Source organism: Erythrolamprus reginae, chromosome 8, assembly GCF_031021105.1.
Source record: "Erythrolamprus reginae isolate rEryReg1 chromosome 8, rEryReg1.hap1, whole genome shotgun sequence".
Taxonomy (NCBI): Eukaryota; Metazoa; Chordata; class Lepidosauria; order Squamata; family Dipsadidae; genus Erythrolamprus; species Erythrolamprus reginae.
The window spans coordinates 6248411-6276294 of record NC_091957.1 but is presented as its reverse complement, the minus strand read 5'-3'; the positions used below and the strand labels follow the sequence as shown (position 1 = coordinate 6276294).

Genomic DNA, 27884 nt, shown 5'->3' with positions numbered 1-27884 from the left:
TAATTTAAATGCTGGAAGTGGTTGCCTTAATTATTTTGTCAGAGACACACAATTGAAGTAAGTTGTTGATTTGGAGCGCCAAAGGATTTGGAGTGCCAAGGATCAGATTAATAGTTAAATTAGTATGTGTTGATAGTGGGTGGAAAAAGAGACATGCCATTGTAATGAAAATACTAATTAGATGATTATCAACTTTTTGCCTGTTCTGAACTTTGTATTCCCCCCCCCGACATGTTTCTTAAAAATAATAATATTAGCTTAAAAAGAATAGTATTCTTAAGAACATTAAGTTAAAAAGAATAGTATTCTTAAGAATATTAGCTTTTGTGCAGGGTCTGCCTTTAGAAAGACAATTCCAAAATTAGCAAGCAATTACTCACAAAACCGAACGCTTGTACCAGCAAAAAGATTATAACCCCTTGTAAAATAGAAAGTTGGTTTAAATCAGGGCAGAAATATTTTAATAGAGCCCTGAGAAAAAATGAGTTCTAACCCAGCTTGGAATCTCATTGACCTTGGGCCAATCACAGTCGACTTCGAGGGTTGTGGGGTAAAAATAAAACCGATGAACTCAGAATGAATGGGAAACAGGATGGAAGATCTCACAGGTTTTGCCTTCAATCCTCAGGTACGTTACCGCCGAGACCACCTCTCGAGTCGACAGCTGCCCTTTTTCCCATTACTTGAAGACCTAATGAAGGACTGTAGCGATGGAGCTGCTTTGCTGGCTGTCATCCATTATTATTGCCCTGAACAAATGAAGCTTGATGGTATGTCACTAACTAGAGTTTAATAGCATTTAGACTTATATACCGCTTCACAGTGCTTTACATCCCTCTCTAAGCATCTAGCCCCCAACAATCTGGGTCCTCCTTTTACCGACCTCGGAAGGATGGAAGGCTGAGTCAACCTTGAGCCTGGTGAGATTCGATCTGCCAAACTGCTGGCAGCCGGTGATCAGCAGAAGTAGCCTGTAGTACTGCACTCTAACCACTGCGCCACCGTGCCTCTTTCTTTAAAATAATCCTGCCTGAATCGAAGGTTAGGGAGATGCCAAAGTGATAAGGGACTGTCAGACCCTCCCTTAACTGTCTCTCATTGCCCACCTCTCTATAACCAATCAGTTTCAGGCACAATGTTTTCATAAACTTCAATCCAAGCATCCTTTGGTACTTAGCTCTTTCCTCCTTCTAGCTGGGTGACCTTGAGGCAGCATCTCGAAGAGATACTGCACTTACTTTAATTTCCCCAAGCATTCCCCCTTGCATTCCACCTCCCCACAGTTCATGGCAGCTTGTTGCCGCACAGCAGCGAAGCACAAGCAAGTATAAGGTGGCAGCTAACTGATATTTGATGGATTGTGGTGTCCTTTATAAGTCTATCATATTCTAAGGGAGTGATTCAGTCTAACCTGCTTCGGGTTAGCAATAGCATTTAGACTTATACAGTGATACCTTGTCTTACAAACGCCTCATCATACAAACTTTTCGAGATACAAACCCAGGGTTAAAAGATTTTTTTGCCTCTTCTTACAAACTATTTTCACCTTACAAACCCACCGCGGCCGCTGGGATGCCCCGCCTCCAGACTTCTGTTGCCAGCGAAGCACCCACTTTTGCGCTGCTGGGATTCCCCGGAGGCTCCCCTCCAGCGAGGGGAGCCTCAGTGAAATCGCAGCATCGCAGAAACACAGAGGTCCGGAGGTGGGGTTTCGAGGACTTCGGTGTTTTTGCGATGCTGCGATTTCACTGATGCTTCCTTCACTGGGAAACCCCACCTCCGGTCTTCCGTTGCCAGCGAAGCGCTCGTTTTTGCGATGCTGGGATTCCCCTGCAGCATCGCAAAAACACGGAAGTACGGAGGTAGGGTTTCCCATGGAGGGGAGCCTCTTGGGAATCCCAGCAGTGCAAAAATGGGAGTAAATTTTGGGCTTGCACGCATTAATTGCATTTCCATTGATTCCTATGGGAAACATTGTTTCGTCTTACAAACCTTTCACCTTAAGAACCTCGTCCCGGAACCAATTAAGTTTGTAAGACAAGGTATCACTGTATACTGTTTCCCAGTGCTTTTATAGTGGTTTACAGACTCAGCCTCTTGCCCCCAACAATCTGGGTCCTCATTTGACCCACCTCGGAAGGATGGAAGGCTGAGTCAACCTTGAGCCGGTGGTGAGATTTGAACTGCTGAACTACAGTGAGCTGAAGTAGCCTGCAGCGCCACCCCGGCTCATTGATCGCAGTGCTACCCAGTAATCGCCACCCAGTGATATTCATCGCAGTGGGGATATTTATCTCGCGTTAAAGCATCTTTCTGTGGCTGAAATCAACAGAACAAAACTGCTTCATTTTTGCTCCGATCAGATTTTCTGTAACCGGGAAAGAGGGGGGGGAATCAGTTTCTTTGCCCTTATGGACAATAAGTGATGTGCTGCAATTAGCTTCTTAAACAAGGCTGTTTCTTCTTTGTCACTGTTTTGGGAACTGAGAAACATGTGATTAATCCCCTGTAGCTATTTTACACTGCTACCGTAGCAGTTACTATTTTTGCCCTTTTGCATTACTATTTTTTTTTTCATTTTAGTATTTAGTATTTAATGGTCTCACAGTTTATGGTTTGATATCATAGTGTAGTTAGGCTATGTGTAACTGACAGACTGGGTGCCAAATTGTGATTCCAATATAGATTTTTTCCCCTGTTATTTATTATCTTATACTGTATTCTAGAATTTTTAACTGGATGTTCATTGTTATATTTGTTCTGGCCTCTGACTTGAGATGTATTTTTCTGGGTGATACTTTGAATGGAGAAGTCCCCTCCTCAAAGCAGATACCCCCAATCCTAAGGGGACAACTCGCTCGCCACGAGACAAACTCACCCTGTCCAACTTGCTGCAGCTAGCTCACCATGGCCTGCTCGCCGCTGGACAATTTAACAATTCAGTTTAGTGATTTTATTTTTTATTTTTTTAAAAAAAAACACACTTGGATTTTTGTCATTCACATTTCATCCTGACCCTCTTTTTGGAATCATTTCTTTAATGATTCCATTCTGCCATTTCTTTGATATACATGTAAAACTTATCCTGCGGCGAGTTGGCTATGGGAAGTTGACTGTGGCAAATTGTCATAGATCCTACTCTCTCTCTCTCTTCTCTCTTTCTCTCTCTCTCTCCTCTCTTTCTCTCTTCTCCCTCCCTCTCTTTGTCTCTCTCCCCATCTGCACAATTGGAGTTATCGTTCCAAAAGATAACCCTTCTTGGATGAGATCTTATAACAAGATAGGGCCATGCAATGATTACTTAATAAATTGTACTACCAGGCTAACTCTATTAAATGTTTGGTTGAAGTGAATCAGAGTATAGTGATCCCTCGAGTTTCGCGATCTCGAGCTTTGCGAAACGCTATATCGCGATTTTAAAAAAAAAATTAATTAAAAAAAAAAACCACTTCCGGGTTTGGCTTCGGGAGTCAGATGGGAAGCGGCGCGGCTGTTTTAAAAGGTCGCAGCCAGCCTGGGGGGCTTCCCAGCACCCCCCCCGAACCCAAGCCCCCCAGGCTGGCTGCGACCTTTTAAAACAGCCGTGCCGCTTCCCAGCTGAGTCCTGAAGCCAAACGCCAAAGGCGAACTTCCGCGTTTGGCTTCAGGACTCAGCTGGGAAGCGGCGCGGCTGTTTTAAAAGGTCGCAGCCGGCCTGGGGGGCTTCCCAGCACCCCCCCCGAACCCCCAACCTGGGTCTTCCCGGCCGCCCACGTAAAGGGGAAACCCTGGCTCCTCGCTGATGCCCGCCGCTCGCCCGCCTGCCAGCAAGAGGGGGAAGACCCAGGGAAGGTTCCTTCGGCCGCCCAGCAGCTGATCTGCTCGGTAGCGCAGCAGCAGCGAGGAGCTAAATCGGGGTTTCCCCTTTGCGTGGGCGGCGGGGAACGCAAACTCCACCATCTACGCAGGCGCGGCCATAGAAAAAAGGGCGCGCATGCGCAGATGGTGTTTTTACTTCCGCAACCCTACATCGCGAAAAATCGATTATTGTGAGGGGTCTTGGAACGGAACCCTCGCGATAATAGAGGGATCACTACCTATAAGGAGACAGATAATTTTATTTTAGGATCACTTATTGACTAAAAGTGTCCTTTGATGAACTGGGCTAGTTAAGCCAGTCTTTTTAAAATGCGTGTAGGTCTAAAAACACACACACACACACACACACACACACACACACACACACACACACAAGACCTGAATTTTCTAGATGTGCTCAGCATTTCAATGCTTAAGAGTTTCTTGACTTCCTCTTGGCTGGGCGAACTTAATATTGCAGCCTTCAAACAATCTCAAGTTCCTGTTGATGTCCTCTGTCTGGAGCCATGGAAACCGAGAGGCTATTTTGGGGGTAACATTCTATTTCTTCCTTCCTTCCTTCCAATTCCTAGAAATTTGCTTGAAAGAGGTAACATCGATTGCAGACAGCATCTATAACATCCAGTTGCTTCGAGAATTTGCCAATGAGTACCTGAACAAATGCTTTTACCTCACTTTGGAAGATATGTTGTATGCCCCGTTAGTTCTAAAGGTAAGAGAGAGGGGGAAGGCGGCGAAAACGCTTCTCAATAAGGGGCAGGCGATCTGGTTTATATATGAAATATAATACATTTTTTCCCCTTTCTTCTTTTCCCTAGCCCAACGTAATGGTTTTCATTGCCGAATTATTCTGGTGGTTTGAGAACGTCAAGCCGGATTTTGTGCGCCCCAGGGACCCCCAAGAAGTCAAAGATGGTGAGTCATTTGGGCTGGGAGGATTTGCCGTTCGTAGCAAAGAACGTTTACAGTGGAATTGGTTTCTCTTTACCCTAATGGACATTCTCAAGTGCAATACCAATAGCACAGTCTAATATAACTGCTTCACAATGCTTTATGGCCCTCTCTACGCAGTTTACCGAGTCAGCCTCTTGCCCCCCCCCCCCCCCCCCGCCAACAATATCGGTCTTCATTTTACTCACCTCGAAAGGATGGAAGGCTGAGTCAACCTTGAGCCTGGTGAGATTCAAAATGCCAAATTGCAGGCAGCCGGCAGGCAGCAGAATTAGCCTGCAGTACTGCATTCTAACCACTGCGCCACCATGGCTCATCTTGACCTAAAAAGACCAATGGCGATATCCCACTCCTGGTGAGAAGACCAAGAGGAAATGTCTGTGGATGGTTGATCTGTTAGAGTACCAGGCTTCTAGAAATTTCCTGGCATTTTGTGTATGTATGTGTGTGGGACTTGGCCTAGTCTAGGATGCTCACATTTCCCCCACAATTAAAACTAGGTTTTAATCTGTCTATGTGCTGTGGAATTAAATCGTGGCAGATTTCTTTCTTTCTTTCTTTCTTTCTTTCTTTCTTTCTTTCTTTCTTTCTTTCTTTCTTTCTTTCTTTCTTTCTTTCTTCCTTCCTTCCTTCCTTCCTTCCTTCCTTCTTTTTTTTCTTCCTTCCTCCTTCCCTCCCCCCTTCCTTTCACCTTTCTGTCTGTGTCTCTCATGCCTCTCTCTTTCTCTCTCTTCCTTTCTCCCTCCTCCCTCCCGCCTTTCCTCCTTTCTCTCTCTGACTCTCCCCTTCCTTCCTTCCTTCCATCCATCCATCTTTCTCTCCCTCTGTCCCTCCCATCTTCCCCTTTTCTCTTTCTCTGACTCTCCTTTTTTTCTTTTTCTTCCTTTCATCTCTCTCTTTCTCTCTCTCTCTCTCTTTCTTTTTGTACGTTGGCGCTCCAGCTAACAACACTGGTGTGTTCTAGCTAAAACCATACTGCATCAGAAAAGCATTTTTCTTTTGATTTGGCCTGCTAGGAGTCCTCGGAGAGGGGTGGCATACAAATCAAATCAAAACAAACAAACAAACAAAAATACATACATTTTTTCCCAATTGAAACTAGGTTTAAATCTGTCTATATGTTGTGAAATTAAATCTTGGCAGATCTTTTCTTTCCTTCCTTCCTCCCTCCCTCCCTCCCACCCTCCCTCGTCCCCCTTCTTTCCTTCTTTCTTTCTTTCTTTCTTTCTTTCTTTCTTTCTTTCTTTCTTTCTTTCTTTCTTTCTTTCTTTCTTTCTTTCTTTCTTTCTTTCTTTCTTTCTTTCTTTCTTTCTTTCTTTCTTTCCTCCAGTTAACACTAGCCCCGTGTGTTTGTGTTCTAGCTAAAACCATACTGCATCAGAAAAGCAGCCGCCCATCGGTACCCATTTCCAATGCCACAAAGCGGAGTTTCATGCCGAGTCCGGCAATCTCCACTTCAGCCGACATGCAGCCTCCGGGTCAAGCTTCGCAGGAAACTTGCAGCAGGTATTACGAATGTCCTGAAATAAGGTCTGGATGCTGAGAACGGTAGCAAAACGTGTCCTGTTAGTTCTGATCAGGGTGCTAGGCTTCAGCGGAAGCTCTGCTCCTGTCCACCAGACACCCTTCCATACAGGGTTAACCTATCCAAGAACGCAAAGCGGGCAAGGGGGGGGGGCATTTGAAGAAGCTCCCCATTTCAGCTCCTTGGCAGAAAAATCTGTTCTCCGAATTTATTTTCCTGGATTTATTCGTCACATCTTGACCCAAATAATTTGGGCTTTCAGGTTGTCCTACTTTCCTCCGGGATAATCTCATCCTGTGTTTGAACTGCTTTGTGCGGTGACCTTGCCGGCCTGGATTTTTTTCCCCCTTCCTTCCTGTCTCAGCCGCTTCATCCTCCCTAGCGGACTTTTACAGTAATTAATTTTGAAGAAAGAATCCCCGGAGGCCTAGATTCTTATTCACTCCTCTTTCCTCATTTCATTTTTTTAAAAACACCCCTTTGCTCCATTGTTGTCAATTTCCGAAGAACCTCGTTGCTTGCTCAGGATTTTAGGCTAAATCGCCCTGACTTCAGGATTTGGGGTGGTTGTTTTTTTCTTTCTCTGCTGTGATTGGCATTTAAGGGAGAAAGGCTTGCAAAAGGTCGAGCGATAGGGGTTTCCGGGATGGGGTGGGGGGAAAAACCTGTTAAAAAACCTGGCTGAGCCTCTGATGTGTTTCCCAACAGTGGCAAAGGAGGTCCAGCTTTCAGCCCATCGCACCCCTTGCTGCCTTTAAGGCAGAAGCAACAGAAGACGGTACAGGGGGAAGACCCTGCAGGTAATTGGCCAGTTCCTGTGATTCACGTAGGAGCAGCTTTCGAGATGGGGAGAGAAAGAATTGATGGGTGAAGATGTTGTGACTGCTGAAGAGTCGTTTTATTACTGCCCTGAGGATGGGCCGAACTACCTTCCTACCTTCCTTCCATCCCTCCCTCCCTCTCCTCTTTTAAAAAAGGACAGCTGGGTCTAATCCCTGGAGGAATGACCTTTCAAGAGGTCAGGTGCCATGCAAGTCCTCCTGCTTAATAAGGGCGATTGGCATAATATGCCCTTATAACACCTCTACTTTTTCCAACTGCCCCCATTACCTTACTGGGAGCTTCTAATACCTTTCAAAAGGCATTAAAGTTCTAGCTCTCTTCCTCCCCCATCCCACTCTCACCCCCCCGGCCACCCTGCCTCCCTCGATCCCAGATCAGGAAGTGTTATGATCCTGGTTGGATGAAGTTTTGCTTTACATCCTTATGTTTTCGTGCAGCTATTATTAGTTCACTGTATTATTTTTACCTGGACCTGATTTGAGGTTTACTAGTTTATCCAAGGCTGTGTCCGGATATACCGTGTTTCCTCGAAAATAAGACACTGTCTTATATTAATTTTTGCTCCAAAAGTTGGGCTATGTCTTATTTTCAGGTGCCTTATATTGCTCAAATACAGTAGTCCCTCGCTATACCGCGCTTCACCTACTGCGGCTTCACTTCATCGCGGGTTTCTGAGGAAGTCGATCGGCAGATTTAAACAGCCTGCGGAACTCGATCGGCAGGTTTTTAAAAAAAAAAAAATCTAAAATTGTAAATACTGTATTTAAATACTGCATCTAAAATAAATACTGTGTGGGAAGGGTTTATAAACACTTAAAACAATGAAAACTTACCAAACAATTACAATATAAATACTTAAATAAGTACTATCAGTCGATAAATTCCCCATCGCGGATTTCACCTATCGCGGCCAGGTCTGGAACGTAACACCAGCGATAGGTGAGGGACTACTGTAAAACAAATTCACAGGCAGAAAAGCTGACACCCCCAAAGAAAGTACCATACGGTACACTGATTACGGTACAGTACCTGTTAGTATGGCACCCCCACACACAAACGACGGCACTTATATGGTACAACAGTATACTGCCGCTATTGCAGCTTCCGGCCACCAGAGAAACTACAGTCTACGCACTGTAGTGGAGACTGTAATGGCGGTGAGACAGCAGCAGACCGTGTCTGCTGTACTGGACGGTACAAAGCGATGGAAGGGGCCAGCAGGGGACGTCACATTATTATGGTACCGCTATGAACAGCTTTGAATGGTACCATATGTTTTTCCACCGTACCGTATGTAAACTTGACTACGCCTTATTTTCGGGGGGCGCCTTATATTAGCAAATTCTGCAAAACCTCTGACATGCCTTACTTTCGGGGTACGTCTTATTTTCGGGGAAACAGGGTATATGCAGTGTAACGCGGGAGGACTAGATAAAATACCAGAATATATTGTGGCAATTAATGAACCAGATAAATGACGAAGGCACGTTTGTTAAAACCAAAACTTTTATTCTTCAGTGCAAAATATCAGCTATATTCAGCTTACTGAATATAAGTAGATATTCAACCAATCCAGGTTTCTTCGTATCACTGCTGCTACTCTACTCAATATTTAACTCATGCTCGAACTGCTCCAGCCAGCCAACTAACAACCATCACCATCAGCAGCAAACAGCAGACAACCTTAAAATCATGGTGAAGTTGATTTGCATCTTATAATTCTCTGGCCCAATCAGATTGCAGTTCACACCCTACTACTCAGCATTACCATGCTTACATTCTACCTTTTACCTTATATGGTAATACAATGAAATATCACCCAGGATTGCTAATCCTGACAGGCTGTTCTGAGTTTTGTGTTTAGCGGGCCACTATATAAATAGAATGAATAAGCGTATTTTATTTAAGGATTTAAATATCAGCAAGCGTGTTTGTTAAAAACATTGCATGATCTCTTGGTCCTTTTTTTAAATTTTAGACCAACGACACCGGTCTAATTCCTTGACTCGGGCAGATGGGCAGCCTCGGGATTCGATCCTTGCGTGGCCAGAGAAGAAGCAAAGGTAACCCCTGCCGGCTGCTTTGTGGATCAGGCCTGTTTAAAATAGGACAGCCCGCACTGAAGTTGAACCAAATAATTAATGACAGATTTCAAATCCCCGAGCGCTACCTGTTAAAGACAGAAAACTTCAGTCGCTCTCTGTAAACCTGTAAGGCTTTTTTTTAAAAAAAATTAAAAGTATATTTTTAGGGCAGACTTGGTCAATTCTGATATAGTGCTCTTTTCCCTTTAATTTGTGCTCTGTTGAATAAAATAGTTTTGTCTTTTTTAATATTGTAAGTTGTCCAGAGTTACCCTCTGGTAAGCTGGGTGGCCAATACATTTAATAAAAGAGAGAGGGAGGGAGAGAGAGAAAAAAAAAGAAGGGAAAGAAAGAAAGAAAGAAGAGATAAAGTGACAAAAGAAAAAAGGAAGGAAAAAAAAAGAGATAGATAAAGTGAGAGAAAGCTGGATGGATGATAGATGATAAAGATGGATAGATGATAGATATGGATGGATGGATAGATCGATGGATAGATAGAAATAGATAGAGATAAAGATATATATAAATAAAGAGAGAGAAACAGAAATAGTGATAGATGATTAGCTGGATAAATAAAAAGAGATAGGTAGGTAGGTAGGTAGATAGATTAGATAGGATAGATTGATAGATACTGTAGAAAGAAAGAAAGGAAAGAAAGAAAGAAGATAGATAGATAGATAGTTGTTAAATATAGATTTTTTAATATATATTTTCTCTCTTCTCCTCAAAGCATACTTATAATAGTTGTCTCTTTTAGGCCCCTTTCACAACCCGCACCATTTGGTCTTCACCCCACGGTGAGCAGTGACGCGGACCCCAGTTCCGGCGATAGCATCAGCCTGGCCAGGTCCATCAGCAAAGACAGCCTGGCGTCCAACATCATCAACATCACCCCGAAGCAACCCCTCCCCTCCTCCGCCCCCGTGAGAAACAGCGGGAAAAGCTTGCTAAACAACGTAGAGATGGAAGACGACGAGGAAGAACTGATTGCCATCATCCGCCCCGGTGCCACCCCGAACCACAGTGGCCTGGAACTTCAGTGCGCCCCGCCGGCTCGTTCGCCCGGCTTTGTCGGCACCGCCTGGACTCCAAAATCTCCGAGCGAAGCTACGGACAATAAGCCAGAGAGCTTTTTCCTGGAGCCGTTAATGCCTGCTGTTTTACGGCCGGCCAAGGAGAAGCAGGTCACCAACAAGGAGGACGAGTGCGGAGAAGGGAAAGTGAGAGGTTACATGCCGAAGCGGCTGGGCGAGGGGCACGCGGCTTTGGCCCGTAAGAAAGCCAACGGCACTCACGGTGAGCACAGCCTTAACAGGACTTTTAACCTGGGTTCCAGCTCTGAACTAACCGTGATTGCAGGTCCCAGTTTGGCAGAGCCCCTCGTGCATCACTCGGACGTCAGGATGGAACCCTTTTGCCCCCTAGCAAGCAGCAGTTTGGAGCCCACCTCTCAAGAGCGGCCATCCGCGGGGTTCTTCCTGCACACCGGCAAAGCCGAGGAGGCCGTGCCCAGTGGCGGCGGTGGCAGCGCCAACCTTGGTTATCTGAAAAGCCCCAGTTCCCACCGGGCGGAGACCTCGTGGACCATGGTCAGGCAGGATTCCGACTCGTCCATCCTGGACATGGAGGAAGCCGAGCAAGACCTGCCGGCCGAGGAGCACCCTCTGATCGCCAAGTACATCGGAGAGGAAGAATCGGCCAAGCTTCAGGAAGACATGAAAGTCAAGGAACACGAAGACAAAGACGATGTCAGTGGGCGGTCCAGCCCGTGCCTGAGCACCATTTCCCAGCTGAGTAGCATCTCTATGAACAGCGGGAGTGCCCGGATGACCAGCTTTGCAGAGAGGAAGCTCCAGAGGCTGAACAGTTACGAAACGAAATCCAGCACAAGCAGCTCGCAGAAAACCACTCCGGATGGGTCCGAGTGTTGCCCGGTTCCACTCACGACTTGGAAACACAGGAGGGAGCAGAGCCCTCCGAGGCAGAGCAAAGACAACGCTAACCTCTTGGCGTCTGAGCTGGTCCAGCTCCACATGCAGCTGGAAGAGAAGCGGAGAGCTATAGAGGCTCAGAAGAAGAAGGTGGAGGCCCTTTCCGCCAGGCAGAGGCTAAAACTAGGCAAGGCGGCCTTCTTGCACGTGGTAAAGAAAGGGAAAGGGCCTGAGATCTCTCCATCCGCCAAGCCGGAACACTTCGTCAAGGAGTTCTCCGGGCACAACGGGGAAGGCCTGGAGGAAGACGTGCCAAATACCAAAACGGAGGTGTTCCTTACGAGAGAGGAGGTCTTGGCAGGCGAAGACGAAATCCCCAAAGGGAAGGTCCAGGAGACGGTCGGCTTTGTGGAGGAGACCCTCTCCAGAGAGACCACCCTCCACGAAATCGAGAAGAGCAAGCGAGTCTCGGTGGCTCTCCTGGAAGAGACCCTTGAATCCACCGACCTCAACGACTGCGACCTCTCAATCGAAAAGCTGAATGAGACCATCAGCACCCTTCAGCAAGCCATCCTGAAGATATCTCAGCAGCAAGAGCTGCTCATGAAGGCCCCGGCCCTGTCCTCAACCCGAGGCGGAGGAGGAGGAGTCTCTCAGGACCAAAAGATAAAAGCCCCCGTCCACTTTGTGGAACCCCTCTCCCCTCCCGGCGCCAACAATCTCCGCAAGCCACCCCGGCTCGGTCAAGGCCGGAGCCCCCGTTCGGGAAGGCCGTCTGAACTCAAAGTGGCCAAGGACCGTCCCCATACTACGCCTCGCATCAAGACCCCGACGCCCAGCGTCGACACCTTGCCCCACTTGAGACAGTTTCCATCCAACCATTCGCCCAAGGCGCTGGTCGAAACGGCTCTCCAAAACAACCTGGCCCCAGGTAGCACCGCGCCGGAGAAACGTCACTTTGAGAGTTACCGTCTCTGCGACGATAACCAGAGAGGAGGGCCGTTCGTTTTGTCCTCTTCCAGGGACACCAACATCCTCTCAGAAGCCATCAAGGACGAGAACAGCAACGTGGAGGGCTTCCATCACGTCACTTGTTTCGACGTCTCGGGAAAGGGGAACGTCTCGGCGGAAGAGCCCTCCCGGAGCAAAGGCAGCCTCATCGAAGTGGACCTCTCCGATTTAAAAATTTGCGAGGAAGAAGTGGAAAGCCAGGGCAGCTCTTCGGATTTAATCAATGAGCTGGACCTGAAATCAGGCTTTGGGTTCTTCTTCAAGGTAAGGGGCTCACCAAGATCTTTTGTTTTTAAATATTTTTATTATTTTCTCCTTTTAAAAAGAAAATACAAAAATAAATACAGAAGAAAATCAAATTAATAATAGTATATACAGATACAGCGGTACCTCTACTTAAGAACGCCTCTACTTAAGAACTTTTCTAGATAAGAACCGGGTGTTCAAGAATTTTTTGCCTCTTCTTAAGAACCATTTTCTACTTAGAACCCGAGCCCGGAAAAAATTCCCAGAAAATATGAGAGCGGCACGAAGGCCCGGCCAGTTTCCTGCCATTCCCTCTTTAATCCCGGCCATCTCGGGCTTTTCTGGGCTGCCAGAGGAGCCTTTCGGTGGCGCTTAAGGAGGATTTGCAGTCCAGAGCAAACGGAGCATTTTCCTTTCTCTGAGCGCTTGGAGAGGAAATAAACCTCTGCCAGTGCCTGGAGAAAAGAAACATTCCCTTCGCTCTGGGAAGCCGAGGAGTCACCACAGCGAAGGAAAAGCACCGGCTACAAAGTGAGCAAGCGAGAGGAGAGGGGAGGCCTTCATTATGGGAAGGAAGAGGCAGCAGGTAGCAGCAGCAGTAGCAGCCAGTGTATGGGAGGCAGCCTCACACCGGGTGTATTGGGGGCGCGTGCTTCTCCTTGCCAACTCAGAGTCCCTCTTTTTTTTTTTTAAGCCTTAAAGTTTTGGATTTTTTTGATTCCCCTCACCTCACCTTCTTCCCTTGGCAGCGACTGTCCTCCTCCTCTTCTTCCTCCTCCTCCTCCCACCCAAATTCCGAGTTTTTATTCCTTTCCTAATGGCTTTGCACGCATTATTTGCTTTTACATTGATTCTCATGGGAAAAATTGCTTCTACTTAAGAACATTTCTACATAAGAACCTGGTCATGGAACGAATTAAGTTGCTTCATTGGTGTATTTTGGGGGTTGGGGGGGGGAATGTTTTGGGAGCGAAGTGGCAACCTGAGTGTGTTTGTGTTTTCGGAAATGGTTTGGAAATGAGATTTGTCCCTTTCTGTCAACCCACATTTGACAGTAATCAATCATACAGGGTGCTGTTTTGCTTGGTACATGTTGATGTAATATAGCAGCCAAAAGTGTTTCATTAGGAGGATACTCTTTAAAACAGTGGTTCTCAACTTTTCTAATGCAGTTCCTCATGTTGTGGTGACCCTCAACCATAAGTCTAGCGCCAATTCTCCCAACAGAGCTTTAAGCTGATTGGCAGGAAGGTCAGAGAGATACCCCCCCCCCCCCCCCAATAAATGCCAGATTGGTGGGATTGTAAAAATATGTTCCAAGGCGCCAGAATAGAAGCTTCAGTTCCTAACACATGTGGAATTTGCCTTTTCCCTGGTCTTAGGTGAAATGGTCATTCGACCCCCAAAAGGGTCCTGACCCCCAGGTTGAGAAACATAGAAACATAGAAGACTGGCGGCAGAAAAAGACCTCATGGTCCATCTAGTCTGCCTTTATACTATTTCCTGTATTTTATCTTACAATGGATATATGTTTATCCCAGGCATGTTTAAATTCGGTTACTGTGGATTTACCAACCACGTCTTCTGGAAGTTTGTTCCAAGGATCTACTACTCTTTCAGTGAAATAATATTTTCTCACGTTGCCTTTGATCTTTCCCCCAACTAACTTCAGATTGTGTCCCCTTGTTCTTGTGTTCACTTTCCTATTAAAAACACTTCCCTCCTGAACCTGGTTTAAAGGAAAATGTGGTTGATTTGAGCACTGTCTTAACTTGTTCCTGAAATACGTAAGAACTGAAGAAGCTTCTTGGCTGCAAAGCGAAATGTTTTTCAGAGAAAAACAAGAAAAGTCATTTTGCCTCTTGGGTATAAAAAAAACCCAACTCTGGAACGTAAGATTTGAAGATTTGAAGCGTTCTCTTGCAATTTCCTAGCCAACCTTTGTCATGGCAGAGAACTCCGGAAGTTGAAAGCCACAGGTTGGGGACTTACAACTGGATGAAGGCTGGGCTAAAACATTTGAAATTGATTGTCATTTTGGGTGCAATAATGAAAAGGAAATTGGGAAGATGTTTTGCTAAGTTGTTGATGCGATCATTGGGGGCTCTAGTTGGTTTATTCCATGTATGTTTGTATGTATGTGTATATGTATCTATATATATACGTATATCTTCTATCAATCTATATATACAGTGTTCCCTCGCTTTTCGTGGGGGATGCGTTCCGAGACCGCCCGCGAAAGTTGAATTTCCGCGAAGTAGAGATGCGGAAGTAAATACACTATTTTTGGCTATGAACAGTATCACAAGCCTTCCCTTAACATTTAAAACCCCCAAATTGCAATTTCCCATTCCCTTAGCAACCATTCAGATTATTACTCACCATGTTTATTTATTAAAGTTTATTAAAGAAAATATTTATTAAAGGCAGACAAAAGTTTGGTGATGACATATGACGTCATCGGGTGGGAAAAACCGTGGTATAGGGGAAAAACCCGCAAAGTATTTTTAATTAATATTTTTGAAAACCCGTGGTATAGATTTCCACGAAGTTTGAACCTGCGAAAATCGAGGGAACACTGTATATCTATAATACATATATCTATGTATGTCAGTATCTATATATCATTCTGTCAATCATCTATCCATCCATCCATCCATCCATCCAGGGGTAGGCAGCAGGCAGGACGGGGTGGAATGCAATTCCACCAGTGGAAATTTATTTATTTATTTATTGGATTTGTATGCCGCCCGTCTCCGAGGACTCGGATGGCTCACAACATAAATGAAGCTGTGTGTCCAGCTCCAGCTGACCATCCCACTCCTCCTTGGAAAGCAGCAGGGAGACCAGCACTGGCAGGAGTTGCAGGGGGCCCATTTCCCTCTATCTAATATATACTGTTCAAAAAAAATAAAGGGAACACTCAAATAACACATCCTAGATCTGAATGAATGAAATATTCTCATTGAATACTTTGTTCTGTACAAAGTGGAATGTGCACCACAGCATGTGAAATTGATAGTCAATCAGTGTTGCTTCCAAAGTGGACAGTTTGATTTCACAGAAGTTTGATTTATTTGGAGTTATATTGTTTTGTTTAAGTGTTCCCTTTATTTTTTTGAGCGGTGTATATATTTATATATCTATAATATCTCTCTCTCTCTCTCTCTCTCTCTCTCTCTCTCTCTCTATCTATCTATCTATCTATCTATCTAGGGTTTTCTTCTCCTTCTCAACTGAGATCAAAATTGCAAAATTAGGAATTTCCATGTTTCGGGGAGATCTGCCTTAGTTGAACCTCTGGTTGTCAAAAATCAAACTAAAAATGCTGTGTTGTTTATTTTAAAAACTTTCAGATTCTGAGAGAATCTTTTAGATTCCCACTGTCATATCTGGATCTTGGGGAGATCTACCAGCTAGCCCAGGAGTTAGCGATTGCACTTTATTGTAAACCAATGAAATGACAATTGTATGGTTAGGAAAGCTACTGTCGGTGTATTTTCTCTGTATTGATCCAGGCAATATTTAGATATTCTTCCTTTCTCTCCCCCCCCGACCCCTCCCCCCAAGGATGAACAGAAAGCTGAAGATGAGCTGGCGAAGAAACGGGCCGCGTTTCTCTTAAAACAGCAGCGCAAGGCCGAAGAGACCCGGCTTCGGAAACAGCAGCTGGAGGTAGAAGTTGAACAAAAGAGGGACGAAGCTCGGTAAATATCTTCCCTCCCACCCCTGTAGGACAGGGCTGTCAAACCCCGATTTCATTGAGGGCCATATCAGGGTCGCGTTTGACCTCGGGGAGGCCGGGGGCGTGGCCAGCGTGGGTGTGGCCAGCATGACATCACTTATGTCGGAGGCGCCTCTGATTACTATAAAATTTTGGGAAAGTTTTATGACTGGATGGAAAGTTAAAAGATAATTAAATATTAATACTTTGTCATTTTGGGGAAAATGAGATATGAAAATTGAATTAAAATATCGTTAGCCCGATGTCAAGATAAGAATTGGTGGCAGCACTATATAATGATATGACACAAAAATTTACTTATTGATAAGAATTTAAACATATAGAATTTTCTAATATAGTCTATATGATATATTGTGAGAAGTTTTCTTTCTATTTTAGATACATATATAGAATCTCTAGCAATTAATTATATGATAAGTTGATATTGGATTAATTACTTTAATGAAGGAATGAAACTTTGAATTAAGATTTGCATAAAAGAGAGTTTGACATTGTTTATACTGATGAAATGTAATTTTTTACTGCAAGGTGGAAAAAAGATTGTTATTTTGAGGCTGTGACTGGATAATGTATAAGTTTTATAGAATGCTTTTTAAGGAATGAAAGATAAGAGCCTCCACTAAATGATTAACAGAAAAAGAAAATTTTATACATGCTTTATTATAAGCATGGTTTCAGTGTTTATACCTATGCATTGTTTTTTATTCTATGTTGGAGAAAAATAAATATATATGTATACAGTGATACCTTGTCTTACAAACGCCTCGTCATACAAACTTTTCGAGATACAAACCCGGGGTTTAAGATTTTTTTGTCTCTTCTTACAAACTATTTTCACCTTACAAACCCACCGCCGCCATTGGGTTGCCCCGCCTCTGGACTTCTGTTGCCAGTGAAGAACCCGTTTTTGTGCTTCTGGGATTCCCCTGAGGCTCCCCTCTATGGGAAACCCCATCTCCGGACTTCTTCCGTGTTTTTGCGATGCTGCAGGGGAATCCCAGCAGCGCAAAAACGGGTGCTTCGCTGGCAAAAGAAGTCCAGAGGTGTGGTTTCGAGGAATTCGGTGTTTTTTGCGATGCTGCAATTTCACTGAGGTTCTTAAGGTGAAAAGTTTGTAAGACGAAACAATGTTTCCCACAGGAATCAATGGAAAAGCGATTAATGCGTGCAAGCCCAAAATTCACCCCTTTTGCCAGCCAGCTGGGATTCCCCTGCAGCATCGCAAAAACACAGAAATCCGGCGGTGGGGTTTTCCATGGAGGGGAGCCTCAGGGGAATCCCAGCAGCGCAAAACCGGGCTCTTCAGCTGGCAAAAGGGGTGAATTTTGGGCTTGCACGCATTAATCGTTTTTCCATTGATTCCTATGGGAAAGATTGTTTCGTCTTACAAACTTTTCACCTTAAGAACCTCGTCCCGGAACCAATTAAGTTTGTAAGACAAGGTATCACTGTATATTTGGAGGAAAAACCCTCATGTTGGAGGCGCCTGTGGTAGCCTGAGTGCTCTGCCACAAAAACAATCTCCTGGGCCCTGTTTTCAGCTGTGATGGCCTCCTGCAGCTCTCTGCCAGTGAAAATAGACCTGGGGGGTCTCCACATGCAGCCCTGCGAGGACCGTTTTCACTGGCAGAAGGCTGCAGGAGACCATCGTGGTTGAAAACGGAGTCTGGGACGGCCGTGCTGTTTTTGCTGGCAGAACCACCGCGGCCCACTCCTTTGCCCTTCCCAGGCCGGCCGCACTGGCCAGATCTAAGCATCCCGTGAGCCGGGTTCGAGCCCCGAGCCTTGAGTTTGATACCCCTGATGTAGGAGCTGGTTGTAGGCGACTTCACCAGTCTGGAATCCCTTCTTAATTTTTGCAGGCGAAAAGCTGAAGAAGACCGTCTTCGGAAGGAAGAGGAGAAAGCCCGGCGGGAACTCATCAAGCAAGAGTATTTGCGACGAAAACAGCAGCAGATTTTGGAAGAACAAGGCCTGGGCAAACCGAGACCCAAAGCCAAGAAGCCGCGGCCAAAATCGGTCCATCGAGAGGAATCCTACAGCGATTCGGGGACCAAGTATTCCTCCACCCGTAAGGCACAGCCCCACTTTTGGACTTTTGAGTTGGTCTGGTGCTAGCGCTCTTAATTGTTTCTCTGTGTTGACAATGTCTCCACTTTTGCTCTTTCGGTCAGCTGATAACCTGAGCAGTGCCCAATCGGGATCGAGTTTGTCCTTGGCGTCTGCAGCAACAACTGAGCCGGAGAGCCTCCATTCGGGCGGCACACCTTCCCAAAGGTATAAGTGCACCTGTAAAGAGAAAGTTTGGGCCTTTGGGAGTAAAAGGAGGCTGTTCCCTTCCTGCCTTGTTTGACCACGAAGCAAGAATCTCAGCTTTTGTCTGGAACTGCACCTCTAGAAGTACATTTGCTAACTCATCTGCAGATAGATATCCTAGGTCACTGATGGCGAACCTTTTTTTCCTCGGGTGCCAAAAGGGTGCGGGCGGGCGCTATCATGCATGTGCGAGTGCCCACACCCATAATTCAATGCGTGGGGGCGGTAAAAACAGTTTTCCCCACCATCCCGGAGGCCCTCTGGAGGCTGGAAATGGCCTATTTCCTAACTCCTGATGAGCCCAGTAGGCTAGCGTCTTGCCCTCCCCAGGCTCCAAATGTTTTTCTGGAGCCAGGGGAGGGTAAAAAAACCCTCCTCCATCCCCCCGGAAGCTCCCTGGAAGCCAAAAACGCCCTCCCAGAGCCTCTGTGTGAGCCAAAAGTCAGCTGGCCGGCACATACATGCACGTTGGAGCTGAGCTAGGGCAATGGCTCGCATACCAGCAGATATGGCTCCGCGTGCCACCTGTGGCCCCTGTGCCATAGGTTCACCATCACTGTCCTAGTTGAATTATTTTCCAGCTGTTCCCCCCCCAAAAAATATTACACAGGTTCTCAACATTTCTAATGCCGCGATCCCTTAATACAGTTCCTCATGTAGTGTTGACCCCCAACCATAAGTCTAGCGCCAATGCTCCCAACAAAGCTGATTGGCAGGAAGGTCAGAGGGATACCCCCACTGTAAACGCCTGATTGGTCAGTTTGTAAAAATTCCAAGGCACCAGAAGAGAAGCTTTAGTTCCTGACACTATGGGAAATTAGTCTTTTCTCATGTGGTTTTAGGTGACTCCTGGGAAATGGTCGTTCGACCCCCAAAGGGATCCCGACCCCCAGGTTGAGAACCGCTGGACTAGAATGTGACTCTATCTCAATTTTTTCCCCCTTTTTGAGCAACGAAGGAAGTGAAAGCAGGAGGAGTATTAGGTGTGTTTGTAAATTTGGTGTGTTTGCACTGGGCAAATTTCATTCCTCGCCCAGAGATAAATTATAAAATATAGTGAAAATATAGAGGTGAGTGGGTGAGTGCCACGCAGCTCTCAGACTTTGGAGGTTTTCTTCCAGATGTTTCATTACCAAACTAGTAATATCACCAGTTACTAATGAGTGTTGCTTGCTCCTAGTTTATATGCAGCAGCTCTAAGCTTAGAGGTTTTCTTTCAGACCTTTCATGGCCCAACTAGGTAACATCATCAGTGCTAGTAAATATGACTGTTTTATATACAGTCACTCTGAGCTTGGTGATTTTCTTTCAGACGATTTGTTATCTAGCGGAAGAAACATTGATGATGTTACCTAGTTGCGTCATTAAATGTCTTCCAAGGAAACAACCAAACTCGGAGAGCCCCCATTGGTCCTCCTTTGTTTTCATTCCTGAGCGACAGGTTATTCCGCTTTATGGAAAATATACAGATTTTCACGGGATTGTGTTTCCTCTGGCAGAGTGGAGTCCATGGAATCCTTGCCCATCTTGAGCAGGAACCCAAGCCGAAACATGGAGCGCGATTGGGAGAACACTTCCACCGCCTCTTCGATTGCCTCGGTGGCCGAATATACAGGTGAGGGGATGGACACTAGCAGTTTCTATACAATTTGATCTTTCGCCCAAAGAGAAACGCTCAGAGGTGGGCATCATATAATGAAACAGCTTGTTTGCCTGCCCAATGGGCATGTGCGCGGCTTAAAAAAACATGGCGATATAGGACAGAATAGAGCCTGGGTGGGCTGGTCAGAACTACTGGTTCACTCAAAACAGTCCAAACTGGCGGCAGCTCACCATTGGAAACATCATTGCTGAGCAAAAGATTTCAAGTTGGCCACTTCTTTTGAAACCAAAGGGCAGGGTAGGCGAATGGGTGGAGCCATCAGAGGGTTGATTTGATGCAGTGAATGCTCGAACTGCTTACAAAACCATCCAGTCCTTTGCCATGATGTGGCACAGTGGTCAGAATGCAGTACTGCAGGTTAATTTTGCTGCCTGCAGTTCAACCCTGACCGGCTCAAGGTTGACTCGGCCTTCCATCCTTCCGAGGTGGGTAAAATTAGAATAGAATAGAATAGAATAGCATTCTTTTATTGGCCAAGTGTGATTGCACACAAAAGAAATGTGTCTTTGGGAGCCTACTGATGCTCCCAATGTACATAAAAGAAAAAGATACATTTGTCATGAAACATGAGGTACAACACTTAATGATTGTCATAGGGGTCAAATAAGCAATGAGGAAACAATCAATATTAATAAAAATCTTAAGAATTACAGTCATACAGACATAAGTGGGAGGAAATGGGTGATGGGAATGATGGGAAAAAACTACTAGTAAAAGTATTGCAGACTTAGTAAATAGAGTGATGGCATTCGTGGGAAAACCTCTTGTGTCTAGTTGTCTTGGTGTGCAGTGCTCTGTAGCGACATTTTGAGGGTAGGAGTTGAAACAGTTTATGTCCAGGATCTGAGGGGGTCAATAAATATTTTCAGCGCCCTCTTTTTGACTCGTGCAGTATACAGGTCCTCAATGGAAGGCAGGTTGGCAGCCATTGTTTTTTGCTGCAGTTCTGATTCTCCTCTGAAGTCTCTGTCGGTCTTGTTGGGTTGCAGAACCAAACCAGACAGTTACAGAGGACCCAGATTGTTCGGGGAGGGGGGCAAGAGACTGACTCTTTAAACAGTTTGGATGGGGGCTGTAAAGCACTGTGAAGCGGTATATACATCTAAATGGTGTTGCTATCTCTTTCCAGGCCCAAAGCTCTTTAAGGAGCCTAGCAGCAAGTCAAACAAATCCATCATCCACAACGCCATCTCCCACTGCTGCCTTGCTGGAAAAGTGAATGAGCCTCATAAGATTTCCATCTTGGAGGTGAGTCTTTTGGGAACCAGTGGGTCATCAGTCATGTCATATGTTAAAGGAGATGGATGGGTTGCCAGTTTTCTTGGGGAGAAAAGTGCCAGACAAACTTTCCCCCCAGGCTTCTACTCAATGGTGCATGAACCAAAACAATAGAGGTTATGTCTTACTGTAATATTTTCCAGACTTTACAGTTGTGGTGTAAGAGTTAAACACATCTTGTGGTTCTGTCCCGATGAAAAGTTTCATATCTATCTATCTATCTATCTATCTATCTATCTATCTATCTATCTATCTATCTATCTATCTATCTATCTATCTATCTAATGTATCTAATCTATCCATCTTATCTATCCATCCATCCATCCACCCACCCACCCATTTTTGTCAAGTATGTATTGGTGGTATACAAAGATATAAAAATGTTTATATGACATTGGTACTAGTAATAGAGAAACATAAGGACAGGGATGGCAGGCATGCCCCTTATTTATTTATTTATTTATTTATTTATTTATTTATTTATTTATTTATTTATATTTATATTTATATATATATATATATATATATATATATATATATATATATATATATATATATATATATATATATATATATTTGTATGCCGCCCCTCTCCGCAGACTCGGGGCGGCTCACAACAAAGTGAAAAACAATTTATAACAAATCTTACTGACCTCTTAGGAATTGGGAGAGGTCAACAGTGGATAATCTAAGGGTAAAGTTTTGGGGGTTAGTTGATGATACTACAGAGTCAGGTAGTGAGTTCCAGGCATTAACTATTCAGTTGGTAAACTTGTATTTCCTACAGTCGAGTTTGGAGCCCTCTCCCATCTCCCCAGAGGCTACCTGGAAGCCATAAATGCCCTCCCAGAGCCACTGTGTGAGCCAAAAATCAGCTGCCCAGCACACACATAGACGCTGGCGCTGAGCGAGGGCAGTGACTCATGTGCCAGCAGATATAGCTCCGCGTGCCACCTGTGGCACCTGTGCCATAGGTTCGCCATCAGTGCTTTAGCTTTTCCTGATCCCTCAAATATTTTCTCTTCCGCCCGCAGGAGCTCGAAAAGAGCGAAGCCAACCACTACATCATCTTATTCCGTGACGCCGGCTGCCAGTTCAGAGCACTTTACTGCTACCATCCCGACACCGAAGAAATCTACAAGCTGACCGGAACGGGCCCAAAGAACATCACCAAGAAAATGATTGACAAGCTGTACAAATACAGTTCGGACAGGAAGCAGTTTAACCAGATCCCGGCCAAAACCATGTCGGTTAGCGTAGACGCGCTGACAATTCATAACCACTTGTGGCAATCCAAGCGACCCGCGGTGCCAAAGAAGAGCCAGAATCGCAAATGACACTAAAAAAATAAATAAATCAACGGGGCTAGATTTTCATCGCTGAGGGTTATTCCCAACGAGCAGAATCATAAACCAGACATTGTTGGTTTTTTTAAGAAAAAGAAAATCAACTTGTTAAACATGGGTGCAAAGATGACGGAATGACTTGGGCGTTTGCATTTTTTTTTTCCTGGTTTGCCTGTTCAGTTCGGCGTGGATGGTTAAACAGCTGCCACACTCATCGCTGACTTTCTTGCGGCTTTTTACGAGAGACGAGACCCGAAGCTGAGAACTTTAACAGGTTGTTTTTTGTCTTCACTGGTACCAGTTGGGAACCATATTTTCTTTCCTTCTGATTCAACACTCCTGCCGTCTCAAAGTTGGCAAAGCTGCAGTTTAGGATGGAAAAGAAAGACCCAAACAATGGAGACGGAATGATTATTATTATTATTTTTTTACCCCCAGGAAAAACCCTTTAGGGGAAAAAAAACCTCTCACTTTTTTCCCCCTTCTGGATTCCTTAAAAAGGATCTCACAGCAACTGCATTTTAACTGCCAATGTTAAGTCAGTCTCTTATTTCTGGTGGATGAGGATAGGAAGCCCAGCCTACCACCTCACCCACTCCTTGGCTCAGTTTACCTACAGTATCCTTTTCTTCGATCATACACACTGAGAGATGTGAAGTCAAGCCTCTTTTTTAAAAAAAAAATGTAAAAAAAAAATAAACCAACAGAGACAGAGGACATATGCAAATAATAATAATACTAATAATTGTGATGCTGGCGAACTTTCGGGCAAACACAATCATGAAGAAGCGCGAGAGGTGCTAACGGCTTGGATTTAGCTCATTGGAAACTTGACGTAAAAAAAAATCACCGAAACCTTGGGATTTTCTGATTTGTATCCTCATCTTCCCCCTCGCCCTTCTGTTTTATTCCCTCTGTTGGACAGACCCTAGGAACAGCGGAACGTTTTTTCCTTCACTCCGAGCACGTTAAAACTCTCCTTCGAATGGGTGCACTCAGTTATTCACCGATAATTCCGATGTTTGTTTTTTTTACAAAAACGAAATAATAATGATGATAATCATGTTGAAAAAATAATCATGCCCTGCTACTTTGTTCCTGTCCTTGTCCGTCTGTCCTTTGCTGGACGAACAGCATGCTCCTAACGAGAGAGTATGTTCCTTTTCCTTTCTCTTTTTAAGTTTTCCGCGGGAGCTCTTTTTTAATTTAGGAGGGGGGGAAACGCAACGAGACAACGATGTTATACAAAAAGCCAAGCGATTTTCCCCTATGACGGGCGAGTTTTAAAAATCTTGTGTTTGATTTGAAAGCTCAAAAGTGGCTTGGGGGAGGGGTTGTTTAATTCCCCCCCCTTCTCCCTTCCCCTTTCATCTGGAAATATTAAACCTTTTGAGTTGAAACCTTTAAACCTGTGTGTGCTTTCACCTTTAACAAACCCCAAACCCAAACCAATCCTTTTTTTCCCGCAATTTGGGAATAAATGATGCAGGAAGCTTAGAGGATGATGTGTTTTAAAATGTCTCTTCCCTCCCCCCCCCAGAAGGCACGGTAAAAAAACCCCACCCCTCTGCAGCCTTCAACCCAGAACGTGACTGCTTGGATATATCTATATATCTATATATTTTCTGACAGTTTTTAGTTTGCACATGTTTACTTCTACTTGAAATGTTACTTGAAGACCTTTTTGAATTCGTGCGGAGATGCTCTTTCTAACACTAGAGAGGAACGAAAGAGATGGAAACACACCCCCTTGCCTCATTATTTATGAACTAGAAAGAAATAATAATGATTAATGGGAGGGTAAAACGAGTTTTGTATAGAGCGTTGTTCTTAACACTAAGCTAGAAGTTTGGGGGGAATTAGAATGGTCTTCCGCGGTCGGCCGTTCTTTCCCTCGGGCGTTCGTTTTAAATAGATTGTAAATTTTGTTCGATAGTCGATTTACCTTGTAAATAAGGCTTCGTTTCTTAAACTTATTCAGAGGATTCAACGTGGTTGTGAGCGAATTTTTTTTCTCCTTTTGTTACATGCTTTTCATGCTTGATTTTTCTCACTGTTTGATATACAACATATTTATTTTATGGAAGCACTGAAAATAAAGGTCATCATCCGATTTTTGGTTATTCCATGCATTTTATATTTTTGTGTGTGCGTGCGCTTGTGCGTGTTTGGTTGAACATGTGTCAACATATGCATGAGGCTTTAAAGGTGTGTTTGGTTATGTTACTGCATGCATGTCACAGGCCGTTTATTATTATTTATTATTTCCCGAAGCCGCCGAGTTATAATTTTAATGCCAGAAGTTTTAAAACATGTTGCCCGTTGCACATGGTGGGTTTTTTTTTATATATAAGTAGTGATTCATCCATCACTATATAGCAGTGATGGTGAACCTATGGCATTGGGTGCAACAATTGGAACGGTGAGCCATATTTGCTGGCACACGAGCTGTTGCCCTAGCTCAGCTCCAATGTGCATGTGGGTGCCGGCCAGTTGATTTTTGGCTCGCACAGAGGCTCTGGGAGGGCATTTTTGGCTTCCAGACAGCCTCCATGGGTGGGGGGGGAGAGCATGTTTACCCTCCCTCAACTCCAGGGAAGCCTTTGGAGCCTGGAGAGGGTGAAACACAAGCCTACCGGGCCCACCAGAAGTTGGAAAAAAGCCCGTTTCTGACCTCCAGAGGGCCTCCGGGGGTGGGGGAAGCTGTTTTTGCCTTCCCCAGGCATTGAAGTGTAGGTGTGCACACGCTCTTTCGGCACCCAAGGAAAGAAAGGTCCGCCATCACTGCTATATAGGTCAATGATTTTCAATATCAGTCAGTGATTCTAAATGCCATTTGTATAAGACAGCTTGTTTCTACCTAAAAGGGTGAAAATTTGGATGCATCATACCCTGAATGTAGGTTTTTCTAAGCTTTTTCCCCCAGCCCTAACAAAGTGCTAACGATCTTCCCAGCTCCTACTGGCTTGCAGGCTTTTTCATTGTTACTCTCTCCGAAGTATGTTTTTCCCAGCCATAAGTCTTTGCATGCTTTTTTTCATTGCTACTCGCTCCGACTAAGGTTTTTTCCAGCCCTAATGAGGTGCTAACGATCTTCCTAGCTCTTACCTGCTTGCAGGCTTTTTTCAGTGCTACTCTCTCCGGATAATGTTTTTTCCCAGCCCTAACCAGGGGATAAAATAATGTGCTGAAGCTGACTAGACTAAGGATGCTAGCCGGATGAATATCTGTAGGGAATTTCCCCTCCTTATTTTCCTCTCCCAAAAGCTAAGCGTCTTATACTCTGAAAAATACAGCAACTTCAGATTTGAATAAAAAATTTTCAAGCCTTTGTGGGAACCTCATGCCCACCTTCCCCCAAGAGGTCCATGGACCACAGATTGAGAACGGCCGCTATAAATTATTGCCGAAAATGTTTCACTAAGGGGATTGATGTCTTGTCTTTATAGCAAGCTGGAGAAAGAGATCTACTTTCTCTGTAATGAAAGCAAAGGAAACACAGCCTTTTTAAGAGCAGAGGGTACGTTTTATTATCTTGGCTTGCTACTTTCTAGAGGAATGATGTTTTTAAGGCCCAGGGATCACACAGGCTTCTTTCCAGTTTCCAACGCCCACTTCTGGGTTCCACAGAACTCTGGTTTCAAACTCAGGCTCAGCTACAGCGTTGCATGCCCGATTTTCTTTCCTTTAAAGCACTTTCGTTGGATCACTTGCATGCTTCAACACACTTTCTCATAGCCCTCAACTTACGACCGCGATGGGAGGCTAAAATCTCTGCCTCTAAGTGAGACAGTTAAATAAATTTTGACCCGTTTTGCAAACTTTCAATGTTGCAAAATCACTTAAAACCATTGCTAGGTAGGTTTTGTGAGTGCAAAGTTGCTCATCTGCAAAGAAATAATGCTTTGGGGGCCAAGACAAGACAATACTTGTCTCTCATGGAAACAATCTTCAGTTGGGCTTCCACAGTAGACAGAAGTCTGGCCCGAAATAAAGTCTAAGCCAGTGTTTTTCAACCAGTGTGCCACGGCACACTAGTGTGCCGTGAGACATGGTCAGGTGTGCCGCGAAGCTCAGAGAGAGAAAGAAAGCAAGAGAGAGAGAAAGAAAGCAAGAGAGAGAGAAAGAAAGCAAGAGAGAGAAAACAGAGAGAAAGAGAGAGAAAGGGAGGGAAGGAGAGAGAGAAAGACATGGAGGGAGGGAGGGAGAGAGAGCAAAAAAGAGGAAGGAAGGAAGAGAAAGAGGGAGAGAAAAAGAAGGAAGGGAGAGAAAGAGGGTGGGAGAGAGAAATACTGTAGAGCGAAAGGGAGGAAGAGAGAGATTTTTTTTGTCCAAACCTTTTTTAGCCCCCACCCTCCCCCTGCTCAATGTGCCCCAGGGTTTTGTAAATGTAAAAAATGTGCCGCGGCTCAAAAAAGGTTGAAAATCACTAGTCTAAGCCACCAGAGTTCAAAATGGATCGGAAGCCATTTTCCAATAAGGCTATCGATAGCTAACATAAGAGCAGCCCCACAACACGAAAGATGGCAAATAAATTTAACAAACCCAATCAATAATTGGGCCTAAAGTTCCTCTATTTGTGGCAATGCCACCCTAAATTTTTTTGATGGGTAAACATGAATGAAAGTACACCTTCAAGGAAGTCATTTGCTTTCGTTTCTGATGCTGTTTGCAAAGAGGTTCAGGTAAGTAGACTGAATAAACTCCAAAGTTGGTTACTAGGCTAGTTGAAAACAAACCAACTAGCTAAGTTCAAAGTTGGGCAAAGCTACCAGAAAACAAACCAAGGTTAACAGTAACTGGCTTTACCATGTTTTCGGGCGCAGCTGCTGTTCTCAGCTCAAACCTGGACAAACCGAGCTGTAACGAAAATGGGAAACACTTGAATGCACCTCAAATGTGTGAACTGAGCCCTCAGCGTGAAACGACTTAGTGGAGTCCAGTTAAAGCGAAAAAGACAGCTCCTCCTGTGGCAGGAAATAGTGAAAAACGTAGAATCCATGCAAGTGTTCTAGAAACAGAAACATAGAAGATTGACGGCAGAAAAAGACCTCATGGTCCATCTAGTCTGCCCTTATACTATTTCC

General features: G+C 44.7%; 1 protein-coding gene across 1 annotated transcript in view; it reads left to right on the top strand.

Annotated features, from left to right (window-relative positions):
- Nucleotides 1-24910, top strand: part of CAMSAP1 (calmodulin regulated spectrin associated protein 1) — a 42531-nt gene extending 17621 nt beyond the window's left edge. The window contains exons 6-18 of the mRNA XM_070758707.1: nucleotides 629-770; nucleotides 4431-4570; nucleotides 4677-4773; nucleotides 6171-6315; nucleotides 7043-7134; nucleotides 9156-9240; nucleotides 10019-12467; nucleotides 16020-16156; nucleotides 18057-18265; nucleotides 18369-18471; nucleotides 20010-20125; nucleotides 21303-21421; nucleotides 22486-24910. Coding sequence (XP_070614808.1) covers nucleotides 629-770; nucleotides 4431-4570; nucleotides 4677-4773; nucleotides 6171-6315; nucleotides 7043-7134; nucleotides 9156-9240; nucleotides 10019-12467; nucleotides 16020-16156; nucleotides 18057-18265; nucleotides 18369-18471; nucleotides 20010-20125; nucleotides 21303-21421; nucleotides 22486-22788 — 4137 coding nt within the window. The 3' untranslated portion in view covers nucleotides 22789-24910. The remainder of the gene's footprint in view (nucleotides 1-628; nucleotides 771-4430; nucleotides 4571-4676; nucleotides 4774-6170; nucleotides 6316-7042; nucleotides 7135-9155; nucleotides 9241-10018; nucleotides 12468-16019; nucleotides 16157-18056; nucleotides 18266-18368; nucleotides 18472-20009; nucleotides 20126-21302; nucleotides 21422-22485) is intronic.
- Nucleotides 24911-27884: the final 2974 nt, after the last annotated feature.